General features: G+C 42.1%; 1 protein-coding gene across 1 annotated transcript in view; it reads right to left on the reverse strand.

The window, feature by feature from the left end:
• Window positions 1-17,131: 17,131 nt before the first annotated feature.
• LOC144272375 (von Willebrand factor D and EGF domain-containing protein-like) overlaps window positions 17,132-27,306 on the reverse strand; it is a 218,268-nt gene continuing 208,093 nt past the window's right edge. The window contains 1 exon segment of the mRNA XM_077830375.1: window positions 17,132-17,341. Coding sequence (XP_077686501.1) covers window positions 17,132-17,341 — 210 coding nt within the window.

Here is a 27,306-nt window from a genome sequence, read left to right on the forward strand (position 1 = left end):
ATAGAAAAGGACGGAGGCATATTACATACCATATACAGACTGCTTACAACTGTGGAAACACTTCTTGGCATGTGCTGAAATTATAATACAAAAATATAATGTTTACAGAGGTGCTTTTTACGGGAGGTTGAATGCATTGGATAGAACCTGATTGCAATCAGCTATTCTCCAGAAAAGCTTGTATTGAAAAGTTATAACTGTACAAAGAACAACAACTACTCATGAAACCGATGGAAAATGAAATTCAGTGTAAGATCATTTAAAATAATGTATCTTTGACCACAGGGTAATAACAAATAGAAAGATAGTGCAAAACATGGACTCAAAATATATTTGTAATTTCCTGTAGAAAATTATCTTCAGAATATCTGTACAATGTGCAGGTGAGGTAGGCGAACAAGAAATTAGCAGAAACCGACGTAAACTAATGTACATGTTAATTATTTTCAAATGATAATGGCTTACATAAATATAACATGTTGTATCCACAAGGAGCTTCATGATTTTACAAACTGTAGCCCTGATTCTCCTTTTACTTATACCACTCTACTTTAATGGAAAAAAAAAAGGAGTACTTGTGGCACCTTAGAGACTAACAAATCCACAAGTACTTCTTTTCTTTTTGCAGATACAGACTAACACGGCTGCTACTCTGAAACCTACTTTAATGGAGTTACTCCTGATTTACATTGGAAAGTCCGGCCTATATATCTATGTATGAATATAGTTACAGTTATAACTACAGAAATTCATCTACCAGTAAAATGTAGCTATCTCTGGCATGAAATTTGCCAGTTGTTTAACACACAGTAACACTACATAAAATAGATCACAACATAAAGTATACAGTGGTTGCCATAAAAGTCTTTATATAATTTTTTATATTAAAATAGTTGTATGGCAGAAATGAAATGATAAATCTGTTTGGTGCTGATGAAAGTATGGCTTGCAAATTTGTATTTTTCAACTATCTTAACTATACTGAGTAGCAGTTAAACTATGTATTATTTTGGTAGAATCTCTGGTGGTAGATGTTAATGTGTACTGGAAACTGACCCTTTGATAGGAAATGGGGTTTTACAGTCTAGTAATATGCGAGTATGAACTTTACATATATTTTTGCAACGCTTAACAGGGTAGAAGATGAACGTAATGGAGCACTGATGGTGTGTTTGGGGGATTTGTATAAGGAACAACATGAATCCATGGTATCTCAAAATTTTACTGATCTGTGCTGCAATTTTTAAGGTTGAGTGGGCACTGTAAGACAAGCAGTAGGGAGGTTATTGACATGCGTTCTCCAATGCATTGAGATGGGGTGTTTGACCAGCAGAGTGGGGAGTGGCCAACCCTGGGTCCTATGGAAGCAAGGGAGGTCCCTCCTTTCTTCTCCTTCTTTCTCCATGTGTTGGGGAAAGGGAAAGGAAGGGTTCACACTACACCTGCTGGCAGTGATTGGCCAGTGTGGGTGAGGCATGTTAAATTGATTGGCTTCTCTGCCCCTCCAAGGATATAAAAGTTCATCATAAGAACATCAAGAACCCAAGAATGGCCATACTGGCTCAGACCAATGGTCCATCTAGTCCAGTACCCTGTTTTTCACCAGCGGCCAGTGCTGTGTGCTTCAGAGGGAATGAACAGAACAGGATAATTATTGAGTGATCCATTCCCCATCGTCCAGTCCCAGCTTCTGGCAGTGCAGCACTCTATCTCTGAGCTGCTCTGGCCTGCCCATGTGAATCAATTGTAGTTTTCTCACTGCATTTCCAGATATGCTGGGCTGGATTTTTTGGGGATGGTCGGGTCCGGAAGGGAGATCTCTCTGGTCAAGATTGGTATAGTGTTTAGTAGGTTTTTGACATCCCCACAGCCGTCTGAAGTTTTGGTCATTAGGCACGATATGAAAGGCATGTTTGTTTAAAATGTATTACTGCTTGAAGTCAAAGGCTATTGCCAACAGACACAGACGCCAACTTCGATTGACCCGGGGGGTGCTCGGCTCCTGCTTTGCCCCAGGCCCTGCCCCCACTCCACCCCTTCCCCCAAGGCCCCATCTCTGCCCCGCCTCTTCCTGTCCTGTTCTGCACCCTCCTGCAAGTGTGCCCCACCCTCACCCAGCCTCTTCCTACCCCCGCTCTTCTCCCTCCCCCAGTGCCTCCTTCCTGTCGCAGAACAGCTGATCAGCAGCGGGTGGGAGGTGCTGGGGAGGAGGGGGAGGAGCTGATTGATGGGGCCCACCGATGGGTGCTGAGCACCTACTATTTTTTTTTCCCATGGGTGCTCCAGCCCTGGAGCACTCATGGAGTTGGCGCCTATGCCAACAGACTTGGCAGAGTGGTCAGTTCCTAGGATAAATTTGAGTGCAGGTCTTGGAGATCGCTGTCACCATTCCTGGTGGTTTTAGAACAAAGGGTGGCTTAATTCTTACACAGACAGCGTGTGACAGACTGACAGTTTCCTGCAATATCCTGAATGAACTTTATGGAATTAGGTTGAACTTTGTTGAATTAGGTTTAATATCTTCGGGGGTCCTTTGCAATTGTTTGTGTTATTGTGGAATTGTATGTATATATTCAGTCTCGGGAAGGTATTAGGAACTTCAAAGAACTTTTAGGAAGTGGGTCCCTAGGACTTAGCTGGGTGTAGAGGGGAATGCAAATGGCCCACTTTGAATCCACCCTTTGAAGCTATGCGCTGGTGAGGAAATCCCATTATCTACTAATGACTTGCTCTAGAAACTCCAGATCAGAGATTCCTTAACTGTATCAAGGATGGACTAACTATGTTATGAGTGGGCTTGTTCTGAGCTGAAGCTATGGTGAATTTGTGACCACAAAGGAAACCCACTGAGTGGGGTGCTGAAGGACATGCTTCTGCCAGAGCCCATGTTAGAGCTGGGATGGTGTTTGGTAAGCGTATTAGCATGTGTTTAGCTTCTTTTATTAGTTTTTAATTGCTTCTCTGAAGAGCTTTTACCTTAAAAAATAAATTAGGCTTGCATAGACAGTGCTGTGTGGCATCGTGTAACTGTAACAATTACTATTAATTGCCTCTGAGGAGAAAGCAAGCAGGTGTGCTTGGGCAGCCTGTCTCTGCTGGGAACAACACAGTGAAGGCAGGGAACTGTGCAAACTGGAACTATCTCAGTCAGAAGGGAGTGAGATGCAGGGTTAGCACCCAAAAAAGTGGGGATCTGGAAGCCTGAGTGGGGCCCTTGCTGGGCTACTCAGGGGAAGTGCAGGTGTTTTTAGTAAAAATCACGGACAGTTCACGGGCAATAAAAAAACTTCACGGAAGCCCGTGACCTATCCATGACTTTTACTAAAAATATGCATGACAAAAATCTTAGCCTTACACATTATCTCCAATGCCCTTCCCTCATGCAGAGGATGCAGAGGCTGACAATGTGCGCTCTGTGCCATAGTTCAGGGCACCTGCACCTGTACTTCCCCTGAGTAGCCCAGCCCATGGCTCCCAGCTGCGGGGCACCCCTGCCACCCCTCCATGGTGTCCTCACTGCCCGCAGTGGCTGCCAGCTCCTGGGGCGCCCTGACCGCTACCGGCAGCTCCCAGCCACCGTGGGCGATGGGGGGACCCTGCAGCTCCCAGGCGCTGCGGGCTCAAGTCATGGAGGTCTCTGGAAGTTACCGAATCCATGACTTCCATGACACAATTGTAGCCCTAATAATGTGGGATCAATTGCTGTTGATCATAGGTAGGATTTAGGCTGAGGTTTGCCTACAGAAGCAACACATAGCGGGAACGCAGGGTCATGTGCCTCCCCAACCCCAGATTTGCTGCTTGGCTTGTACTGAGCATGCTCACATGGACTCAGCATGGCCAGTGACATCTGCTGAAGTCACTGCCCCCATTCTGCCTTCCCCCTCCCACAATCGGCAGGTACGGGTTGTCTCTGTTTGCCTGTCCCCTTATCCAAGCTGTTTAACCCACTTGGTCACACACTGGACCCAATTAATTGTCTGGTAGTTTGCTGAATTCCAAGGATTCTAGTGATATTATAACATCCCCTGCTTGGAGGGTTTACAAACGATATTTAAACATACAAAACTTGAGCCAATGGTCCTGGAATACCATTGCCTGTGCCTTGAATTTTTGAGACTCCATATCAGTCAAGTCAATCTGTCCACAAGATCAATAATTTTCATTTACGGTTGGTTTGACACCACCACCTTTTCAAGTATCAAGACAAGACAAGACACAACATTGCCTTACAGTCTACATACAAGGCAAGACACAATGGATGAGAGCAACAAACAGTAGGTGGTGGAAAAAGTATAAGATAACCATCATAAGGTGACCCATTTGTTCAAGTTGGTTGTTCACACAGAGCTTGCTGTGTTATACCTGCTATAGCTAATGAGTCATGTGATCTTGGCCAATAGCATCCTAAGGATTACTAGAGGCTGACAAAGAACAGTGGTTCTTTGTTTGGTTTACAGTTTCTAATGAGCTTTTTGCACATCACCGTCTGGCCATCGTACTTGGAAGAAACCCAAAATACTCTTGGATCTAAATGAGCTACATGTTATTGTCAATGCGAAAATAATATTTTACCTTTTGAAATTAGGATTAGAGAACTCCACTCATGCATATTCAGTTCTTTTCACATCCCTGTCCTGCTCACAGATCACGCATGTGGAATATTAACAGCATACTGGGTGCTGAATTAAATTCAGTATTTATTGTTTGCAATTCTACTCACTTTGGAGGTCACTGAGAGTGGCAAGCCTGCCTTTTAGCTTTGAAATCACTGTAAACACATCTCGAGCCACTGCTTCCAGCCAACACTGAGAAGAGTGTTAAACTATTGCTAGGAATGAAGCCTAATATACAGCAAATGAATTTACTGTGAAAAAACCTCCATGAATCATTTGAACCTGACCTGCCAGCTTAATGCTGAATAAGAAACTGCAGTATAAACTCCCTTGTTGCTGCAACCCTTTTATCAGCAAGGGAGGAGAAGAATAGCAAGTTGTTTGGTCATTTGTCTCTCCGGTTCGTCTCTTGCTTCCAATCCCCGACACCCCCTTACTGTTCTTCGCCTTCCCTTGCTACTCTAGCTTTTTTGCTTCCTGATGCAACACTATTGCTGTTATTCTACCATATCTGCCATCCCCTCACCAGTAATCTCTGGAAAAAATTTAACTCTAGGAGGTTTTTTTTCACCTAACTTGATTACTCTGTGGAACCCATTGCCACAACATGTAATGGAGCAAAGAGCTTAGTAAGATTTTTAGAAAATGATGAGATAATTTAATAGATTTAACAGAGGATAATAGTCACCTACAGTGATATTAATTAGAATAAAAAAGTATATGGGATATTGTACCTTATGTTTCAGGACATAAGCTAACCACTAACAACTTGGCATATGGAAGAAACTTCCAAACTGGCATGGCATTGCATAATTGTCCACTATAAAGGGCTAGCAGTTTCATCATGTTGGACGAGGTGGATTATTGGTCTCCCTATGAATACTAAACAGAAAACAGTAGGGATGAAGGGATTAGTAAGGTACATTGAATTTCAGAAAATAAACATCAGCAAATGCAGAATAAAAGTCAATTTTTCAACCTTGGCCCAGATTCTGCTATGAAACGGAGGTGCTTGTGTCTCTAAGTTACCATCGCATCCCCTGAATCGTGAAGCCATCTGGGGTAAAGTAAAGCAGCCTATGGAATGAGATATCATTCTGACAGAGGGCTTTGCTGGGCCTGCTCCTCATGTAGCTGCCCAGGCCCCCGTGGGCAGGGGAAGGGGATGTGGGAAGAGGAGGCAGTCGCATACAAACTGTTCTGCTGGAGCTGTACCGCCTGAATCAACTTTTAAAGGCCAGTTAACCCAGCTTTAGGGCTGGTTTGTGCAACCAACCTACAGGAAGGCAGGGCCCTTTAACTCTGTATTTGATGACTTTTTGAATAAATACGGATCTAAGAAGTAAAACTCAGTTGCAGAATTCCCCACAGATGGGTGTATGTAGCCATTTAATTTTGGCACACAAACTCTGTTCACAATTCATATAATTATAGGAATAAAAACACAAGAGAAGTATTTTGGTGACCTCTAGTCTTGCCAGACATTTCATAAATAAATAATTCAAGTATAATAGATGTTTGCAATGTTGCTGTAGCTGTGTTGGTCCCAGGATATGGGAGAGACAACATGGACGAGGTAATATCTTTTATTGGACTGACTTCTGTTGGTGAAAGAGACAAGCTCTTCTCCCTTTATCACATTGTATTCCATAAAGGTAAGCAGTAAAATAGGATAAACAGGCAGGTGTTAAGTGATAATCAAACTTCTTACTGTAGGTGTTATGATACAGTGATGCAGCTCCAGGTCTCCTATCTTTCAGTAGCTAGACAGTAATTGTCTGATGATAATCATGTTAACTGTACTCCCTGGAGTTACTTTACTGCTGTTAAGAAATATCTCCGGATCCCTTACATAGCTATGATGAAACCCCCCCACATTCAATTATTCTACTGAAGGTTGAATGATTATGATGCATGTTTCTTGGCACAATGATTTACCCAAATAGAACATTAGTAGTTTTCTTCTGGTAGGAGAGAGAATATTTTAAAGTAGAAATCATTAAAACCACTGTGGAAGCTTCATTCATTGCTGAACATGGGGGGCTGCTCTTTGGTAGGACAAGCATTTTATTGCCTGTACACTACCTATCTGCCCAGCAACAAGGAATGCTGAAGTAACTGGTTATATTAACAGATTATTTTTGAAAAATGTAGCTTGCAAGGAGAAATCAGCTTGAGTTTTGGCATGAAAACTGAATGGAGATTAATTCCTGCTATTTGTCTTAGTGAGTCTGTCATTCCCTTATGAGCAATGATGCTACCCGATACAGCCATATGCATTGTGCAGCTCTCATACACAACCCAAAAGGCACTTGTACTGAATTATGTTTGGTGGTACTATTGAAGGAGGTTATTTTAAGAAGTACATAGTAGCAGCTCTGCTAGTGCGACAGACAGTTTGGAATACCAGCTTGAACAAGCAGGAAAGGAACCTAAAACATAAAGGATTCCATTGGTTCAGATGCAGCAGTTGGTGGATTTAGATGAGGTTTTTGCAATAGTTGTCACAATGGACCTTATGATAATCAGTTGGTGGAGAAAGTTCAAAGGCTGGATTCGGTTTGGTTTCTAACCCAAAATTATCTGAACCCCTTTGAGTTTTGAAGGTGGTTGGAGAATGCATTGACCCAGGATTTCTAGGGCTTCTTTGGTTTGCTAGTACTGGAAATAAAAACTTTTTGACAGACTGGGCCTGTTGTCTAATGATTCAAACACAGATCACCTGTGTGACATTAGGCAGTCATTTAAGGTGAAATTCCGGCCCCATTGAAGTCAATGGCAGAACTCCCATTGACTTCAATAGGGTCAGGGTTTCCCCCTTATTCTCTCTCTTTCAGTTCAGCCATCTGTCAAACAAGGCTGATAAGTTACCCACGTCACAGAGGTGTTATGATACTGACTTACTAAATGTTTGTAAATCTCTTTGAGAGCCTTGGATGGAAGTGTTAGTTTGTTTATTAGGCTTTCCTCTTCTACTCCTGGCTGGAAGTGAGAAATACAAAGGTTCACAAAGTTAACCTTTAAAACATTAACACATGACTGATTTTTTTTTGAAATAATAGCATTACATTTTAAAATACATTAACTCAAAGACTTTGTAAAATTAACATTGATCTTTCTTACAGCAAACACAGAAAAGGTTTTTAGGACAGAGCAACCAAGGAGACTTGCTGTTAAAGTAACTTCTGAGATCTCTCTCTCTCTCGCTCTCTCTCTCTCAAAACCATTTATACAGAAAGATGCAAATTATTTTAAATAGACCTCAGGACTGCACAGCTATTTTGAACATGTAACTACAATTTGAAAAATGTGAGCATGCCATTTAATCCATTTGCAATAGCAGATTGGTATTTCTCATTTTGTTTTTGTTTTTTTTCTAAAAAAAGATCTAATCAATCAAAGGCCCATGAACATAGAGGTCTGTTCAAGGATCCATGTCTCCCTCCTGGCTGTAACACTGGGAAGATGAGGGACATTCTAATGGTATATATCAACCATAACAGCCTTCAGTTTCTTCTGTGAACTCTTTGTTTCCTGCACTAATACTCTGGGTCTCTCAACATAATGCATGAGCTAAGGGACTTGCAGGAGTTTCAATACCATTTGTTTTTTATCCTAAAGGAAAGTATGAACCCTTTTGTCAGATAAGAACTATGCATAAAAATAAGAGCTTTCTGTAATACAAAAGTTGAAGGTGACCTATGCTAGTAATTGATACAAAATCATTTTTTGGAAGCTGAAAACATTTATCCCTGAGTATTTATTTGTTCTACCTTGCATTTCACTGTTGTGTCTTAGGTACCGTACAATATTTCTCAGATGGAAGATTCAAACAGGAGTAGATATTGTAACATATTTATGAACTGGCTTAGTAGCTATTAAACATTTTTACATTTTTTTCCCATTGGGTAACTACCCTGAACCGTGCAAGAGAGTTGTTTATAGGAAGTACTGTACACATGCCACAAATTGCATGTGATTTGTGCATGCACAGATGCTCTGAAAATGTATCTCAAGATGTCTTGGCTAAATACTCAGGACCAGGTTGTGATATCGTTTCTCACAATGAATGTGTACTTATGAATATGTAGCCAATGAATTCCATAATCAGCTCCATTGACTTCAGTGGGACTTCTTGTGGTATAAGGTAGTACCAGCATAAATATTACAGTCCTGCCTTCAGTTTGCTTACAGTTTGTATACAAACCCCACAGTGGGCAACACAGTGTTAATGAGCTGTTGTGGGCTCAGTTGGCCCTGTCCACACCTGTGACAGATGTCAGACTTGGAGGAAGGAGCTTAAAGCACAGCACTGCTGGTGGCAGACCAGAGAGGAGAGCAGACCTCTGTTCTTCTGCTCATGGAGAGAGGGCAGGCTGAAGGCAAGAACTCCTCAGGCAACCACTGCCTGAAGGAAGGGAGGGCCTGATGCTGATCCATCTTTGACAGGACTATGTTAGCCTGTGAGCCTAGCTGGCTTAACAGAAGCCCTCTGAAGGAAGAGAGCTTTACCACACCTGTGGGACAAGCTATTTGAATTCATTAATTTTTGTATTTGTTGATACTTTGGAAAGGGCTGAGGCTCTTACGACCGGACTGGTGTTGTGGAACACCCGTACATCGCAGACCAGAGACTCAGACAGGGCCTAGATGGTGCCCTGGGGGACGAACTCAGTGAGAATATGCAATAAGTTTTGTATAACCCTTTATTGCAATGTTATATGATTTCAGCAATGAAGGCATGTCATATTTATTTGTTCTGGACTTCTGTTTTCTTGATTTGAATAAAGCAGTTTTCATGATTATTAGATTTGTTTGACTTCTAAAAAAAACTTATGGACAATCTATGTTCTTTGAAATTTCAGGAACACTGCACATAAAATGAGAAGTTTCCAGGCAAAGGAAAATTACTGCTTTATATTGTAATTACAGTAATTTTTCAATAACTCAGAGAGGACGTTGCAAAGTGAGGTTAAAGTAGATAAACTGTAAGTGAAAATAAGATGATGAAGAACAACAATACATTTTATTTAATGTTACTTTTAGCATTAATGGAACTTTTGTAAAATCATATGCCTGCATCTGATGCTGAATGAAAGGTTTTGTTTGTTCAGAGGTGGAGTGTATACTCCATATACGTACTACCCTGAACATATCGCAGCACAGACACTTCTGTATGGGAGAGGTACCAAAGACCAGAGAGGTTCTGAAAGACTGAGGAAAAACAAACCTAGTACTGTTTTTTCAAAAAAGGAAAGAGCCCGGCAGTTACCATCCTATACTTTCTAGCGCTAGTAAATTAATAAAGTAACTATTAAGGGGAAAATACTCTGAAAAAATAGAAGCATGAGCAAAAGGTACCATGAATTAATAAAATACATTTGGAAGGGATTTTTTTTAATTGAAATACAAATTTAGTGGGGAACTTCGTAAATATGCTTGATTATAAGCATTTGATATTGCATGTCACAAAATCTGACTGTAACATTAGTTTATATTGAATTGGAGAGGAACATTATGTGAACTGAATGTATGCTAAATACAATGACCAAAGGATAGTGATATATGGTAGAAACATCTAATGGAGTATCTCAGGGGTGGGTAGGGTGACCAGACAGCAAATGTGAAAAATTGGGACTGGGGGAGGGGGGTAATAGGAGCCTATATAAGAAAAAGACCCAAAAATCGGGACTGTCCCTATAAAATCGGGACATCTGGTCACCTTAGGGGTGGGTGACAAGGGCAATCCTATATCATATTTTCAGCGACACCCTGGAGGAGGGTGTAAACAATGTGTTAATAAGATTCACAAAGAATACTAAATTGAAGGACTTGCAAATATCAGTAGTTCTTCGAGTGATAGTTCCCCGTGTATTCCACATGTGGGTGTGCATGTGTGCCATGCACCTGAGTCCGGAAGTGTTTCTTAGCAAGTCTGTTGACCCACACCTGCATAGCGCATCTCCTCATGCTCCCAGCTGAGGGTATAAGAAGTAGTGAGGGGTCAATGCCTCCCCAGTTTTTTTTTAGTGTAAGTTATCTAAGTTAGTATAGTGAGTATAGTTCTCCTTCTTTCCCTGGTCAGGGACTGTATTTCCTCCTCTGTCATCCCCCCCTCAGGGACTGTGGCCCAGATTCCAGGCTTCAAAAGCTGTTTCCTGCTTGCGCTCCATCTCTGTGAGTGATGAGCACCAACGGTGCCTCTACTGCCGTGACAAGGCACACGTCAGAGCTCACGGCACCATTAGCAAATCCTTCCTGTCCCAGACCCGGGAAGTTTGCGATCTTCACTTTCATAAATACCAGATGGAGGAAGTGATGAAACCCAGGCTGCTCTGAGTGGGTCTGGCTTTGGAACTGGTGCATCAAGAACCACATGATACTTCAAGCTGCCAACCTACCTGGCACCCAGAATCCCCTGGCCAACATGCTCAGCAGGACTCTGAACTTCAATCACGAGTGGGAGCAACATGACACTATGCTTCTGTACCTCTTCATCAAGTGGGGCACCCCCTGATGGGACCTCTTTGCTACTCACAAGGACAGAAAGTCCCCTTCTATTGCTTGAGAGGAGCACTGAGGGAGGGTTCTCAAGGCAATGAGATAGGTGAGCTTCACTGTCTTTTTCCCCATTCCTCTCCTGCCGCAGGTGCTATGCAAGATTTACCGGGACAGAGCCACTGTCATACTCATGGCCCCATCAGTTCTGGTTCACAAACCTCTTCAGACTCTCCACCCGCATATCACAATGCTGCTGCACACTCCCAAATCTGCTCACACAAGACTGGGGGAGGCTCCATCATCTCAATCTGGGTCCTCTTCACATCTCAGCCTGGTATTTGGATGGGTGTCAAGGTTAGACCATGCATGCTCTACTCCAGCTTAACAAATCCTTACCAAAGCAGGAGAGAATCCACCAGAGCCTGCTACCAAGCTAAATAGAGAGGCTTCACAGCACGGGCTCACTGCCACTGCCATTCACTGAGCATTGTGTCTCTTCCAGTCAGCCTCGACTACTTCCTCACTCTCAAGATGTCGGGCTTGGCCCTCACTTCTATTCAAATGCACCTCACAGCACTCAGTGCCTTTCTTCGTCTCATGGATGGTGCATTGGTGTTTACGTACTCCACCAGCATCCGCTTCATGAAAGATTTACTCAATACCTTTCCACCAGCACTGAAGCCTACACCACCACGGCATCTTAATCTTGTTCTCTCTGCCCTCATGAAGCCACACTTTGAGCTGGTAACAACACACTCCCTTTCTCACCTCTCAATGAAAGTGACTTTCTTAGTAGCCATTAACTTGGCCAGGTGAGAAAGTGAACTCGCGGCCATGAGAGCAGACGCTCCCTACACAATATTCTTCAAGGACAAGGTGTCCTTACGGCTGCAACCTAAATTCTTCCCAAAAGTGGTGTCTGAGTTCCATCTAACTGAGTGCATCTGCCTGCTGGTTCTCCACCCTATACCACACACTTCCCCTAATGACAGAGCCTTGCACTCCCTTGGCGTATGCCAGGCACTGGCATTCTACATCCACAGACTTGACCCTTTCGCACATCACCAAAACTATTTTTGGCCATTGCCAAATGGTCCAAGGGTCAAGCCCTCTCATCCCAACAGATCGCCAAGAGGGTCTCAGGTGCATCTGTGAATGCTACAACCAACCCAACCCATGCCCATCTGTTAGAATCATGGATCACTCTACATGAGTACAAGCCACCACATCAGTCTCACTGGTGGATTTGGCTTGGCAAGACATCTATTGTGCAGCAATGTGGCGCTCCATCCACACATTCACATCACACTATGCCATTGCCCAAGCAGCAGCTACAGATGCCGACGTAGGCCAGGCCGTACTGCAGACCCCACTTCTCTTGGCATCCTCACACCCACCTCCATGCTGATCACTGCTCGCGAATCACTGGTATGATACACATAAGAACCATCACTCAAAGAAGAGGAGGAAGTAACTTACCTGTAATGGGAGGTTCTTTGAGATGTGTCGTCCCTATCTGTATTCTACTATCCACCCTCCATCTCCTCTGCTTTGGACTAGATTCCATTACAGTAAGAGGGAGACTGGAGAAAGTTGACACACACTACCTCTGATGCCCTCAGCTAGGAGCACAAGGAAACCCATAGTCAAAGGACACTGCTAAGAAATGCTTCCAGACTCAGGCACATGGCACGCCTGCACACTGCACAGCTTGAAGAACCTCCTCTTATGTAAGAGATTAATAGAAAGACCTAGACCTATTAGAAACATGGGCAAAAATCCTAAATGAGATTCTGCTGTAAAATTACTGGCTAATACTTCTAGGGAAAAACCACAGAAAATATAGAGCACCAATGGGAAGGGGAAACCTGGAAGGCAGTAATCCTGAAAGAGAACTATGGTGGGATGTGACAATTGACAGAAAACTAGACATGCTTTTAATATGAAATGGTAGCAGAAAAGGACCAGCAATTTTGAGCTGCTATGTAGTTGAATAACATTGCAGGGAAATAATCATTTTCTAGTCAGCAGTAGAGCATCCACTCCTGGAATACAGTGTTTAGTTCTAGGAAGTTCTGCTCCCATTAGAAACCCACTTCGGGGTAGACTGAGCATTTAGGCATAGCCTTGTGTTAAGGGAGGGCACATCAGGAAAGAATTCTGATGTTTTCAGTCACAATTCTCCAATTGCTCCTTTGCTCCTCCACTTCTTTGGGAGAATAAGGGTTTGTCTATATGAACTTAAGTTGCCTGCAAGCGAGGGTGTAAATCTACCCCAGACTAGCCTGTCACACACTAACAGTCCATGTGGACCTTTCAGCCATGCACTATAAGTTCCCTAGTGCGCTTTGATCTATGCTGTTTTGCAATGAGAGTAGATCAAAGCACACTAGAGAACTTTTGGTGTATGGCATCAGGGTCTACACAGACACTTAATGTGCTGCAGGCTAGAGTGGGGTAGATTTACACCCCAGCTTGCTGCAAACAGAATGTTTGTACATTCAAGCCCTAAATTATTTGACTGCTTTTAGGAGTACAGCTTACTCGCCTTACCCTGTAAACAGCCAGTTCTGGGGAGTGGGTGTGAGTCATGGCCCAGAACTGAAGTCCAAGCAGCCTGAACAGGAAGGAGGAGGAGAGTCCTTCCTCCCCTTACAAACCTGCAGGGCATTTTACCCATTTGCTATTAACTTGAATAAAAGCAGGATCAAGGCCTATATTCTGCAAAGCTATTAACAAACTAATGAACAGCAGAAAAAGTGATCAGGGAACTGTAGGATTTGACTCATCAGGAATAACTAAGAGTTAAATGCATACAGAATGGTGTAACTACTAAGCGAAGTGGTGGGCATATGATGGTTATCTACAAATATAAACAATGACAGAGAATTAATGAGATTGGTACTAGGAATAATGGGATATAATTAAGTAAGGGAAAAATTAGGCTGACTTCTATGAAATCCAGCAGGATGTCCCTATGCTGGTCATGGAATTGCAGGGTGATATAAGACTACTGAGAGCTACAAAGTGTATACAAAAAGAACAGGAGTACTTGTGGCACCTTAGAGACTAACAAATGTATTTGAGCATAAGCTTTTGTGGGCTACAGCCCACTTCATCAGATGCATAGAAATGGAGCATATAGTAAGAAGATATATATACATACAGAGAACACGAAAAGGTGGATACAATTATGTGCATACAATTATGTGACCTGGGCAGTGAGGTGAAGTTGTTGTGTATTGGGTTATGAGACTTTCTGGCTTAATGTGTGTGTGTGTGTGAGAGAGAGAGAGAGAGAGAGAGAGAGAGGAAGGCAAGTCCATGACAGTAGCGTAGTTCCAGACCCCAGCCTGAAGTAACACAGCTGTTCTGCCTATGCTGGAAGCTAAGAGATCAAAGGGCTATAAACAGTTCAAAAGGATCTTAAGAAAAGTGGGCAGGGGAGGTTGATCAAAATGACCAAGCAGCTTTTAAGTGAGACTCTCCCTGAAATGGGGAACAAAACAGTTTGAGAGTTAAGGGAATGGACTCTGCCAGGAGGGTCTATAGGAAGCTTAGACCTACCAGGTCCCCATGTGGATAGACACCTGGTAGACTAAACATGCGTATGGTCTGTTTTATTGTTTTAAAACCTGTTTTTTCTTAAATGTTTTTGTTCTAATTAAATACTTTGCTCTACGAAGGCTGTCTGGTCACTGTTTACCATGGTCATTGCTTCTGGAAGGAACAGACCTGCAGGTGCTAGATATAAGTTAGAGAGTCTGAGAATGGGAGAATTGCATGGTTCCATCCTGAGAGGAGTGAGAGAAGGGGATGCATTCAAAGAGACCAGGAGAGGTCAGAAGTGCCCTTAGCTCAGTAACAGTGACAGTCCTTTGAGTAGTGGTTGAAGACTTTTCACAGAGGGCACTATAGAAAATTTATTTTTGGGAGCAAAATTGCTTTGACAAGGAGATGGACTAGATGATTTAATAGGTCTTTCATATCTTTCTAGTTTACTCGATGTTATGATTCATTGTAATATAGTGCCAAAATAGCAAATACTATATTTATTTTTAAGGGATAAAGAACAGAGTGAAAAAACACAAATTTTAAATCTAATTGTCAAGTGAAAATTGACAATTTATATTGGCAGTGATGATTTCTGTGCTTACAGGGATGAAAGTTGTTCTGGCTTTAAATCCATATCCTGCTAGAACAATATTTGGTCAGATAGCATCAATCTCATCTAGGTTAAAAAACTACTTTTGCCTTTCTTACAAGAAAAAGTATTATTGCAAGCTTGAAGCATTGAAGAAAATGTTATTGCCTCCAAGGGGGCATGCCATCTTAATAAGTCTTATCTTCAAGACAAGAAAAAAATGTACTTTCCAAATCCTGCTTGCATTATAAACCACTACTTACAAAACCTTTGTTCTAAAGTGCTGGCAATCTTACCTAGGGTAGACATTTTACTGTATTTAAAAGGTCTCCATGGATACTAGTAAATCTAAGGTGAACCCTAAAGCCCGATGGATATAATAAAATCTAAAGTTTTTGTTTTTCCAAGTTTTTGCTAGGCTTTTCTCCTGGGCATTAAAATGTAACTTTGATTTTGCTAGTCTAACTTAAGTATATACTTGGCAGACATTCTTAAGAGACAGGTTTCAGAGTAGCAGCTGTGTTAGTCTGTATCCATAAAAAGAAAAGGAGTACTTGTGGCACCTTAGAGACTAATAAATTTGTTAGTCTCTAAGGTGCCACAAGTACTCATATTCTTAAGAGAAAAATAATTGAAATAATAAATGCATTCTGCTAAGAGAAGTAGTTGAAGATATAGTACTAAAACTATTAAAATGATTAGAAAATGGAAATGAATTAACAACATAATCAAAAAGTCCGTCTGGGTGACAAGCCAGAAAGGCCATCTGGTAACGTGAACAGTTGGCACCACCTTATTATATATTGATAAGGTCTGGTGACTGTTGAATCACTGTAACGGAAAGAGAAATCACTCTTTCTACTGATGACAAGCTGAATAACAGGTAGTAATTAATACAAGAGAACAAGAACATGGCTAGGCACAGAATGTTTCCAGTAAATATAAACATGCTTCCCCCAAAACACAGTATCTTACTATCAAACATAGGGCTCCAGGAAGCAAAGCCTAAGTATAGGGGCTTTTCTATGCAAAAATGCTGTGAAGCACAGTGAATGTAAGGGAAGAAACCTTTAGTTACAGCATGTTTCTCAAGTCCATGACTGGCTACTACAAAATGCTGGGTGTGGAGGGAATGGAGCCCTTTCATGGTCTCTAATGCAAACTTTAAAGCCCTGTCTTGACTAGGGGGGGAAAAGGTGTGTTCTTGAGTTATATGCAATATAGTTGTAGCCATGTCAGTCCGAGGATATTAGAGAGAAAACTTCTGTGTGAGTTCATTTGAGAGCATAACGATTGTCTGGTTTCACCCACCTAACTGTTGTTGGGGCATTGAGTGTACTGGATGAGGTATACCACATGTTGTGATAGGAATGTGTAGGATGCCATCTCCGCCTCAAAGAATTCTTTCACAAGAAGAATGACACCACTCATAATTACCATGTTCCCACTGACATTCCTAAGAAAAAAGAATAATCTGACTGAACAGCACAGTGTGGACGAAACCACAGTCCTGATCATTACACTAATTTGCTTCAGGAAAAAAATTGACCGCAAAATCTTTAACAAACATCACATTCACCATAATCTCTCCACTGCCAAGAGGACATCCATACAGTCCCTGAAATCTAACCACAGAGGGGATGCCATTGTAGTCCTCAACCATGATGACTACGTTAATAAGGCCAACTGACAACACTCCGGGACCAACTACTATAAAGAACTCCACACCACAATTCACACAGGAATTTAAGGATATCCTGAAATCCTTCCTCGAACAACTGAGTCTACAAACTTATTCCCCACAAACCCACCCCAGGAACTTTCTAAATGCTTTCCAAAATACACAAACAAGGGAATCCAGGCAGACTGATCATATCTGGCCATGGTCAGGACGCTTAGAAACCATCCTCAAACCACTCACGCACAAAGGGTCAGCTTCCTCTAGGACACTACTGACTTCCTCCCCAAACTCCGCAATATTTACATCTTCCCTCAGAACACCATCCTCTCTAACCTGGATGTCATTTTCCAATACACGAGCATCCCTCACAATGACAACATAGCTGCCTGCCTCAAATTTCTACAAGGCAATGGACAATCCTCAGATATCCACCCCAAACACATTGCCAAACTTATCCATTTCATCCTCACCCATAACAATTTTACATTCAACAACAAAACACTTTGTCCAAACCATGAGAACAGCCATGGGTACTAGGATGCTCTCCAATATGCCAACCTGTTAATGGGTCACAACACCTTCAAAAGATGAGCCTGAGAAGTTAAATTCCTATTTCTGCTAGACATTAAAAATCATGGACTCCAGAGACAATGGTTTCATGGCTATCTTCTGTGAAAACAACATATAGCTTATCTTCACTAAGATTTTATCTTGAGTCAGCTAACTAGAGTCAAGAAGACATCTTTTTTTCCTAGCCATGACAAGGCCTGAGGGTATTTGCTTGCATGAATTAGGATCCCTCAAGAGGTAATGCTGACCCATCAGTATTAACTACATTAGGAATATCCCTGGAGTTCCTCTAGAGATGATGAATGTAGACCTGCTATTTGCAAAGGTGACCCTCCCCACCCATCACAACCCTCCAAAACCTGTGGAATCCAGGCTGTATCAGCTGGAGGGAGAGGGGGCTTAATGGTTTGGAGAGAAAAATGGTGTCACAGAGCTCCCCTTTCTCCCTTACCAGCCATTTTCTTGGCTGGTACTTGAGTGCCTTTCAGCCCCTTGGAGCACTGGCTATAATAATGGCTATAAATGTGTGATCTCATGCACCCCCCAACCACCATTAATGCAAGGTTAATCAGATTTTTAAACCTACTAAGATCAGGAAAGTAAGACCAAAAAATTGCCAATTCTATTTGGTTTGGAAATTTAATATATGAAACACAGCTTACGACTGTATATGGTAATGCAGCAGCATCTGTCCTGATGGTGTGAAAAATGTTTATAATGAGTAAACTGTTTCTCTGAGTGATCAATAGGCAGAGAAAATCAATGCAAAATTCAGACAGGACCACACAATGTGGAATGTAGTGTTCCTTGAAGCTAGGCAATCGACAGTTTTGTCTCTCCACAAAACCTCTCCACTCAACTTCCCAAAAGTCTGAATCTATAGGAATCTGCACTGAAATATAGAAAAACATGCCCTAAAATGTCCTCTCCTTCATTTTTGATATCAAGAAAAAAGTCTTTTAACAAACTACTCCGTTATTAAGTCTGGCCTGTAGGCAGCTGCTTTCTGCTGGCATTTCCTGGATAATCGTAAATAAAATTACAAAAGTACCATTTGTGAAATACTTGCAAAATAAAATCCCTTTAGAAGGTGGAAGTTTGCACTGTGCAGTATTTATTAGAGAGCTGCAAGAAGATAGAATGAAATGAGAAGGGAAGTCACATGGAAACAATTCTCCTCTTCCTGGCCTATCGGGATTTTAATTACATTCTGCTATTTCAGAGTCATCCCTATTTATTTACCCATCTTCAGTCATTTTTTAAACTTGGCCTTGGTGTTCTAGTGTGCTGGCTGTCTAATATACTGTGTCCTACATGATTTTCTTAGTCTGTAATTGGCCGTGAATGCTGTGATACTTTCATATGATACACAGAATGCTGATACTTTCATATGAATGGTATTTTACAAAAATTCTCACTTTGTGATTTTCTATGCAGAGATACTGAAAATAGTGAAGTGTGGTGAAAATCCCCCAAGAATCAGGGTGTTTAACATTGCTTTTACTCTGCTTTTAATGATGCTTTGAGCTGCTTACAGTGAAATTGTAGTCTACTGTGAGGCCTCATATACACTGGAGAAATTTCCCCCAATATTCAAATTGGTTCAGATAAATCAGTTAAAAATCTAGTTAGAGCCAAATCATAGACTGGCCACCTGCTATTCAGGCCTCTTAGGGTATGTCTAAGGGTATATATATACACTGCAATAAAAATACCCATGGCTGTGGCTGAGAGCCCAGGCTCCAGCCCAAGCTCAAACGTCTCAACTGCAAATCGTATAGCCCTACAGCCCAAGCCTAGCAAGCCCAAGTCAGCTGACATTGGCCAGCCGTAGGTGTTTTATTGCAGCGTATATATATACCCATGGAATCTGGTCTGAGGTTTGGATCTAGCTGTTTTAAAACCAATTGGAATTTGGAGTCAATTTTTCTCAGTGTAAATTGATACCACAGAGCTAATTCTCCTAAAAATGCAGCACCTAGTGGGTGTTAAGGGATAATCCCCTTGGGATGCAACATTTATCTCCTTTGATTTATCAGAGCAGGAGAGAAGCTGCCACTGTCTTCTGGAGGCATAGGTTGAAATTTTAAGAAAGGATGCCTTTTTATACATTTTCCCATCAAGGGATGTGGCCGAGTAGAAATTTCTGCTTGTGACACTCTGTACCTCAAAGAAGTACCCTGGAACCCCCATATTCACTACCATCTTATAATTGATATGTTTGGTACAAAGTATACCTTGTGAGGTAACATTTTTAAAGGCTCGATCTGTTGAACATTAATATCCTGTATGTGCTATCATTATATGTGAAGTTATGAAGTATTGCTCTCTGTGTTACTGAAATACATAGTGAGGTTGGGAACACCTACAATGAGCCTTTCAGTTACAACAAAGGAGGGCCAGACTGACGTTGATGGCCCCTCAAGAAAAGAATCCACTATCCCAGGGACTCCTTACAGAAGTCACATATGAAATGGAGACATTGCTTGATGCAAATCTTGCTTAGTCTGTTTAAGTTAAAATTTAGGCTGTGGATTTATTTTTGTTTCTTAAGTAACCAACTTTGATCTCTATGCCTGCTACTTATAATCACTGAAAATCTATCTTTTTGTAGTTAATACATCTGTTTTATATTTTACCTAAAACACTGAGTTTTGGGTGAAGTGCTTGGGAAAGCTCACCTCAGTCAACAAAGGCTAGTGTATGTCCACTCCACATTGAGGGAGTGATGAGCTAGGTAATGAGCTTATACTGGTCGAGCTTCTGACCAGTGCAAGACAATATAGTTCTGGGGTGCAAGGCTGGGGAGCTGGGGGAAATTGGCTGAAGCCTCCCTATTGATGGTTCATGAGTGGGGAGATCAGTCCTGTAACTCAATTGGGTGTGTCCCTGCCTGAAGTCTATGTAAGTGCAGTGCCTGTCAGAGGCTTGTAGCTTGACATCGGCATCACCGTGTGAGAGGCACCACAAATTAGTGGGTTTGGAGGGCTCAGTGATCCCACAGTCTATGTTGCAACCTGGGGACCCCGTTACAGTGCTATTATAGTGAAACTGAAAAAATAAAACCCACTTTATTATAAGCAGATACTTGAAGGAATGCCATAGAGGCAATGTCACTCCATAAGCCTTTCATTAAGGATGAAAAACTCATGGAGACCATCTGAAGAAAGGGCACAAAATCATCTTGAAGGGGTCCCAGGAACCTGGAGGCTTAATTATTGTTGTCTTTTAATGTTTGTAAGACAACCAGATATGAGGGTGATGAGGGTTATCTAAGTAACCTTAGACAGGCAAGGAAAGCCACAAATGGCCAGAGCTGCTGCAGAAACATAGAGCCTCTGCAGGGAAGGACCCGACGTCCCGCTCTTCCTTAGAGTTTTGTAATAGTCTTGTTGGATTCCATGAGTTTATAGGAGGGGAAAACCCCATTCATTTGATACACTATGGGCAAAATCTCTAAGGAAAACCTCGTGGGGATTTGCTCTCCATTAATCCCTTCCAGTGGATTTTCCTGTGGGAGGGGGCACTTGGGATCAATAATACTTTACAAAGAGGGAAAATAACAACACATTCTTCTCATAGATGAGGTAACTGAGGCAGTCAGTGTCAGACCTTGGACTAGGACCTAGGTTTCTTGCCTCCCATTCCCAAGCCCTTGGCTGAGAATGGCTTTCTAAGTGAGTTCCATAATATTGGAACTAAATGGGCCCATCTCAGAGCAACATTTCTTATCGAGTCCTATTATCTCTCTTTAAAACAAATGAGTCTTATCCATATTATATACCTCTTGATAAACAAAAGTCACAGTGGATTCTAATCTTAAAATACTGTATCTTCCAGGAGGAAAACAAGTTAGGTAGCAGGCTAAATGACTTTTAATTGTAACTCATTGGTCAAATTTGCTTTTTGTGGCTAAAAGATTACTATTGTGTGACAAAATCTGTGTACCGAAGGCCAAGCAGAATAATGTATCACACTTAAGAGTATTTCACAAGAGACAGCTTACTTCAGCGGAGTTTTGAGAGCCTGATCTCTCAAAAATAAATGGTTATTAAAGTGAAATATTGGGCTACATGTAATATTACTTAGCTTGTTGCATAAGAATGCTGAAAAGATGTTATTGGTAAAGTCAGTGACTGCAGTAAAGAGAAAATTAATATAATAGCCAGAAAGATATGACAGCTTATGGAAAATCCATTTTTTACCTTAAAGGGATTGTTCATAATTGTTATTGCTTTCCCCACAGTGGTTAGAAAATAACTTACTTTTTTCTTAAGTGGCAGTAGCCATGATAAATTTTCATAGTTGGTTTATCTGCAAAAAACTGAGATTCCATAATAAAATAATACAACCGTAGTAAAATTAAGTTTATTTGTATTTTCTCATTTGTTTGTGCTCAGAATACAGGTTTATCAAAATCAGACCATGTAGGAAGAAAATGTGCATACTATTTGTAGTCGTGGTGTGCATTAATAACAGCGCTACTGCCTGGTAACACTGCACCATTAATACAATTTAGCACTGCTTATTTGCTGTAATTTCAGCTACGCACCCTCAGGCGTTCATGCAACAGTATACAATGCCTTCTGTTATGTTTACAACATACACATTTCCACAAATTTGCCTCATAAATTTGACTCCGACATGGTGATGTGATGAAAGTTTTAGACGTGGGAGGGGAATTGATTGAGCAGTGTATAAATTCTACTGGAGCTTTCCCAGGCAGCAGGCTTCAGATTGCTGCCACCAGTGTTCCCCATGGTGGGAAAACTTAAAGCAAGAAGAATACCTCCTTTCTTCTCCTGCCTCCTGCTGTTTGAGAAAACAAACATATAAGCTCTAGAATACTGATTTTGCAGCATTGTGGACTATTACTGTACAATATGGTCTTATTTTCACAATGGGGATAGATATTCCACTCCCTGGGTACTATAAGGGGGTGGGGGAGAGAGGAGGTTGTGAAGAGCTGATGAATTTTATAGTTCTGTGGATATCTTCTGATTGTGCTAATGGAATGTGTTGGACCTAAAATCTATGCTAGGGGAAAGCTGGTGTGAGATTCAATGTGAAGGTTTCACACAGTTCAGATAGTCAGACTTCTATTGTATTCTGCGGACCAACAACTATTAGAGAGCAGGGGTGCTTGTAGACACCAGGTAGTACTTTACAGCTGTACCTTAGGTAACTAAAGGTTACCACTAAAAATGGGCCAGCATGCTTCCTGAGGTGAAGACAATTAATTTGTTATAGCCGGAGTATGTGTCTACTGAAGGTTAAGTGCCAGTCCAAGGGTTTTATACTAGACTGAACTAACCTGGATAAACCAACATAGAAAGTAAGAGGAAAATAAGTCTTGTAACTTTACTAAATTAAACAATTCAACTATTGTGACTGGAATCATCACACCCAAGCAGCACTGAATTTTATCCAGTCATGTCAACTGGCCATCAAGTGCTAAGTCTCTTGTAGTGGCAGTATTCACAGTCAGTTCTGTGTTTTGCTGGTAACAATTGAAAAATAATGTGAACTATTTATATTAAAAAGTTTTCACTGACATCTCTTCTAGAATTTCTGATACAATCAGCTTTTATGTATGTAACCCCAACCCTGAAGCATGGCTTCAGCCTTCTCCCTTTTCTCCTCAGGGTTAGGGTTCTGGGTTTACCTATAAGGGTGCCTGGTGTCTCCACCCAAGGAAACACCTTCTAGAGTGGAGAACACCAAGATTTGATCCTAGGGAAAATATTTAACACCATCTCACACAGAGGAGAGTCAGTCAGAGCACACAAAAATAAAATAGTGATCACAATTCTCAGAGTAATAAAACTGTAACGGGGGCTTTATTAGGTATGGGGAATGCAGAGTAAGGGACAGTGGAAAAGGGGATTGGGATAATAAAAGATGAAAAGAACAATACATAAACTCTACCCCTCCCAACATTCACAGCCAGTGCAAACGACTCTGTGCTCCCTCCCAGCACAGGGAAATAGCCTCAGGGCATGTCTACACAGCCAACGTGAGCGGCAGTGCTCTAACACGTCTGTGTAGTCGCGGCGCTGGGAGAGAGCTCTCCCAGCGCTGTAATCAAACCACCTCCGCCAGGGGAAGAGCTCCCGGCGCTGTAGCACCGTCTTCACTGGCGCTTTACCGCGCTGAAACTTGCAGCGCACTGGGGGGTGTTTTTTCACACTCCGGAGGGAAGAAAGTTTCAGCGCTGTAAGTGGCAGTGTAGACAAGGCCTCAGTCTTTGATGTGTGGGGCCGGGCTGAAGTCAGTGGCTGGCTTAAAACAAAAGAGAAAAATAAACCAACAAGGTGTTCTTACAAAGTATCTGCACTAAGGATGGTAAGATCCTTATGGCTCTCTGGTCTGGATTCCAATGTGCAGAGAGGCTGGCTCTTGGTAGCCTGAGCACGACTCTCCTGAGCCTCCTGGGTTTCTGATTTCTGCTGTGAGGATCATGTTCAATGGTCCAGAAATCCCCAAAGGATTCCTTTGGGTAGGAATGGGGAAGGGCCTTCCCTGGCTATGATGCTTCTCTCCCTGCTACACTCCAAACATAGCCAAAACCAAAAGTAAAGTCAAATGCTTTGTCTCTGAGTTCTGGCTGTATGGTTTTGGTCGTGTTGCTAGCCAGTTTTATCTCCACCCTCGGTCCTGGGCCATCTGGAAAGCAGAGTCCTGAACTTCCGCCACCATTGCTGCTGTAAATCCAGGGGCAGTCCCCTAGGTGCTCAGTGTGGTATTATAGGAGCCCCATACGCCCCCAAAGGGTTGGTTTAGATACAGTTTGGCTCTTATGTAACATTTTAATATAAGATGCTCAATGTAGAGGATTGTAAAAGTTGCATGGTTTACAAACGTCATAAAATTCCCCACTAATAAGGATTTTCTTTGCCGCCCAGGCATTGGCTGTGGCAATTGTACAATTGATTTTTAAAGGGAAAAAAATCTATTGAGCATCCAGCTAATTAAAAAAGCCATGCTTGTGATAATTTCATGCCTCGAAAGTGGTCAAGACAGCTGATGGTCTGCAAAACACATTAAAAGCTAACAAGTCCAGTTTGTGTGGAGTTGACAGCAGCACTAAAAGTGCAAAAGATAAATGCATGGCGTTCTATTACTCTGATGTGCTCCAAATATAACATCCTCTCCATTTTTATTTTTTAAATGCAACCTGCAGGCTTTCAAGTTCATGCCAGTCTTTACCTAACACTATTGGAGACATGTTTTCCTCACTCTTATCCCCCAATCTCTCCATGCACTGGTAATTTTCTACAGTCTTTTTTAATCTGATAGCAAGGGTAGGTTGCATTTTTGATTATTAGTAGTCAGAGAGGGCATGTGGCTTAGAGAAAGGAAGGTCTGCTCAGCACTCAGGAAGCTGTGAGGGCAGGAAACATTTCTGGGATAGAAGAAAACTCCTCCATCATGCACCCAAGCAGGAAGAGGATAATTTTTAGGGGGTGGTTGATGTGTAAATTCAAATGCATTGGTAGGTGGAGAGCATGCAGAAGTAGAAAACTTGGTAGCATTTTGTATCTTGTTTGAAGATCTTACTACATGTCTTCAGTGATAGGGTATATGAACTCCATACTGGCTAGGAAGGGTTAATAAGCTGCAGTGACCCCAGTCAGCCCCACCTTGTTTCACCTATGCTCCACGTCAGGCCTGCAAGGAGAGGCTAAAAAGAGGGACCACAGCTCAGCTGGGGGCTGACTGGGAAGGAGAGCCACTACCTGTGGGAAGCCTAATTGGGGTCAGGTGTTGACTAAAGACTCTAGTTTGCCAGAGTCTCCCCTGTGGGAAGGTGGGTCTGACACAGACTGTTAGTTTGATTTGGTTACCAGGACCCTGGTGGTGGGTATAGCTGCAGTTGCTGGGGTCTGCCTGAAAGATGGGTCTGAAAGCAGAGCCCTACAGGGCCAAAGCTTCTTTTGGTTTGTGTTCATGTTGTACATTGACTTGGGGATTCTGCTCCCCGTAAGGGGTTGAACTCTCTCTGACTGGGCTGAAGGCTCCACTGTGGAAACTGAGACAGTGCTGATGAAGTGCTGTGCCATACTGTGAGGGGTGTGCATAGATGGCTCCTCTGCCACATTCCCAAAAAAATCTTCTTTGGGAGGGATTGGCTCACTTCTAATCTGAATTTGAGGTGCACAATGTGGTGCTGAGTTGATACTTTTGGTGAATTTTGGAGGAAGCTTGGGCTTTTGTGAATGAGGAGGAACAGAATCTATCAAAATGGAGAAACAATGAGGTGGGAGAGGGACAATCAGCTACTGAGTCAAATGTAATGTGAGGTGTGTGTATAATATAATGACACAAACCCCTCAAACTATATACAAAAAAGCCTGTATTAAGAATGCAAAGTCAAGCACTTGAAAGCTGGTAAAGGGAAGGTTTACATTTGCCTGTCAAATCTTAATTCAGCTCCCTTGTATGTCTATCCTGTGCACTGAACAAGTGAGAGGTCTTGTGGGGGAAAAATGTGATGATGTAATTAGACTGTGTCATAAAGAAAGTGTGTGTGTGTGTGTGTATATATATTAAAAAAAAGTGGGGCAGAATTAAGCTTCCGTGGATAATTGTAAATCTGGCATTTCCTAATTTCCAACTTTGACATTGCAACATAAATTACATTTGCTTACAATAGTTTTTGTGTATAATTTCCTAGGTTTTTTAAAGTACAAAGGTAAAAGTATTACAGTTTTACATAGTAAAATTCAATCTTCCATCATGCTTCATCATAGGGTTTGAACCCTGAATTTTCAGCACTGACTTTTACTACTTGAGCTATAGGACTAACTATGGTAGCAGGAGATGGCTGTTATCCCAGGAGGAGGGATGGGCTGCTGACAATTCATATTGTGGCTGTGCGGGGAGGGAACCTGTCCCAGATATCTCTTCCCCACCCGAGAATGTTGTTGGGGTCCTGCCCCAAGAGGGGGGATAAGGCTGCTAGGGCCATGTTCTTGGTGTGTGGGGTTTTGAAGCAGAGTATGGCTTTTTTGCCCCTCTTAAACCCCAGGAGGTTAAGTTCCTGCTTCATGTGGCCCCTGAGGGACTATGAGAAACTGGAATCATATGCCAGGTCTGGGCTTATGGGGGCAGCTTAGCTCTGTGATCTCTTTCTCCTGTACCTAGGAATTGGGGGAATGCAGCTGCATGTAGTAAATGTGGGGAGATAGGTTCTCAGGGGAAGCTCAGCTTGGCTTTCTCCAGCTGCTGTAGCAGCTCCCAAATGTTCCTAGTGCAGTGTCATCTGCTTCTGCTGCTTGTGGGACTGGTCCTTTAAAATGCTCAGTTCTTTTTAGCAGGCTGCTTCAATCTTACTGCAGAATGCAAGTGAGAGAAGGGCAATAGTGATTTTTAAGACTTTACAATACTGCTAAACCTGACTGGAATTTCACGGGAGACAGAAAAGGCACTCCTCTAACCTGAGGGATTGCTTCCTGCTGCAAACAATGGTGGTGGTAATACTTCTCAAAAAAAAAAAGGTTGCAAGAATCCTTTATAATAGAAAGTGTTAGGCAATCTATATATAGGGGTCACTACTGGCTCCCCCTAGAATGTGTGACATAGGCTGTCCATTTACTGTATTTTGCATTTCTTATTTGCTCATAGATTTCAGACCATTATGGACTAGATTGGCATAAGATCCTCCCCTTGTTCAGCCAAGTAAGGGCTCCCCACACTGTGACCTCTATCACTGGTGGGGAGGGGGGACTGGTAAAAAAGGTTACTTGACTAATTATCCCCCATAAGCAATTACGCAGGGTGACACTTTGACT

Source organism: Eretmochelys imbricata, chromosome 11 (genome assembly GCF_965152235.1).
Source record: "Eretmochelys imbricata isolate rEreImb1 chromosome 11, rEreImb1.hap1, whole genome shotgun sequence".
Classification (NCBI taxonomy): domain Eukaryota; kingdom Metazoa; phylum Chordata; order Testudines; family Cheloniidae; genus Eretmochelys; species Eretmochelys imbricata.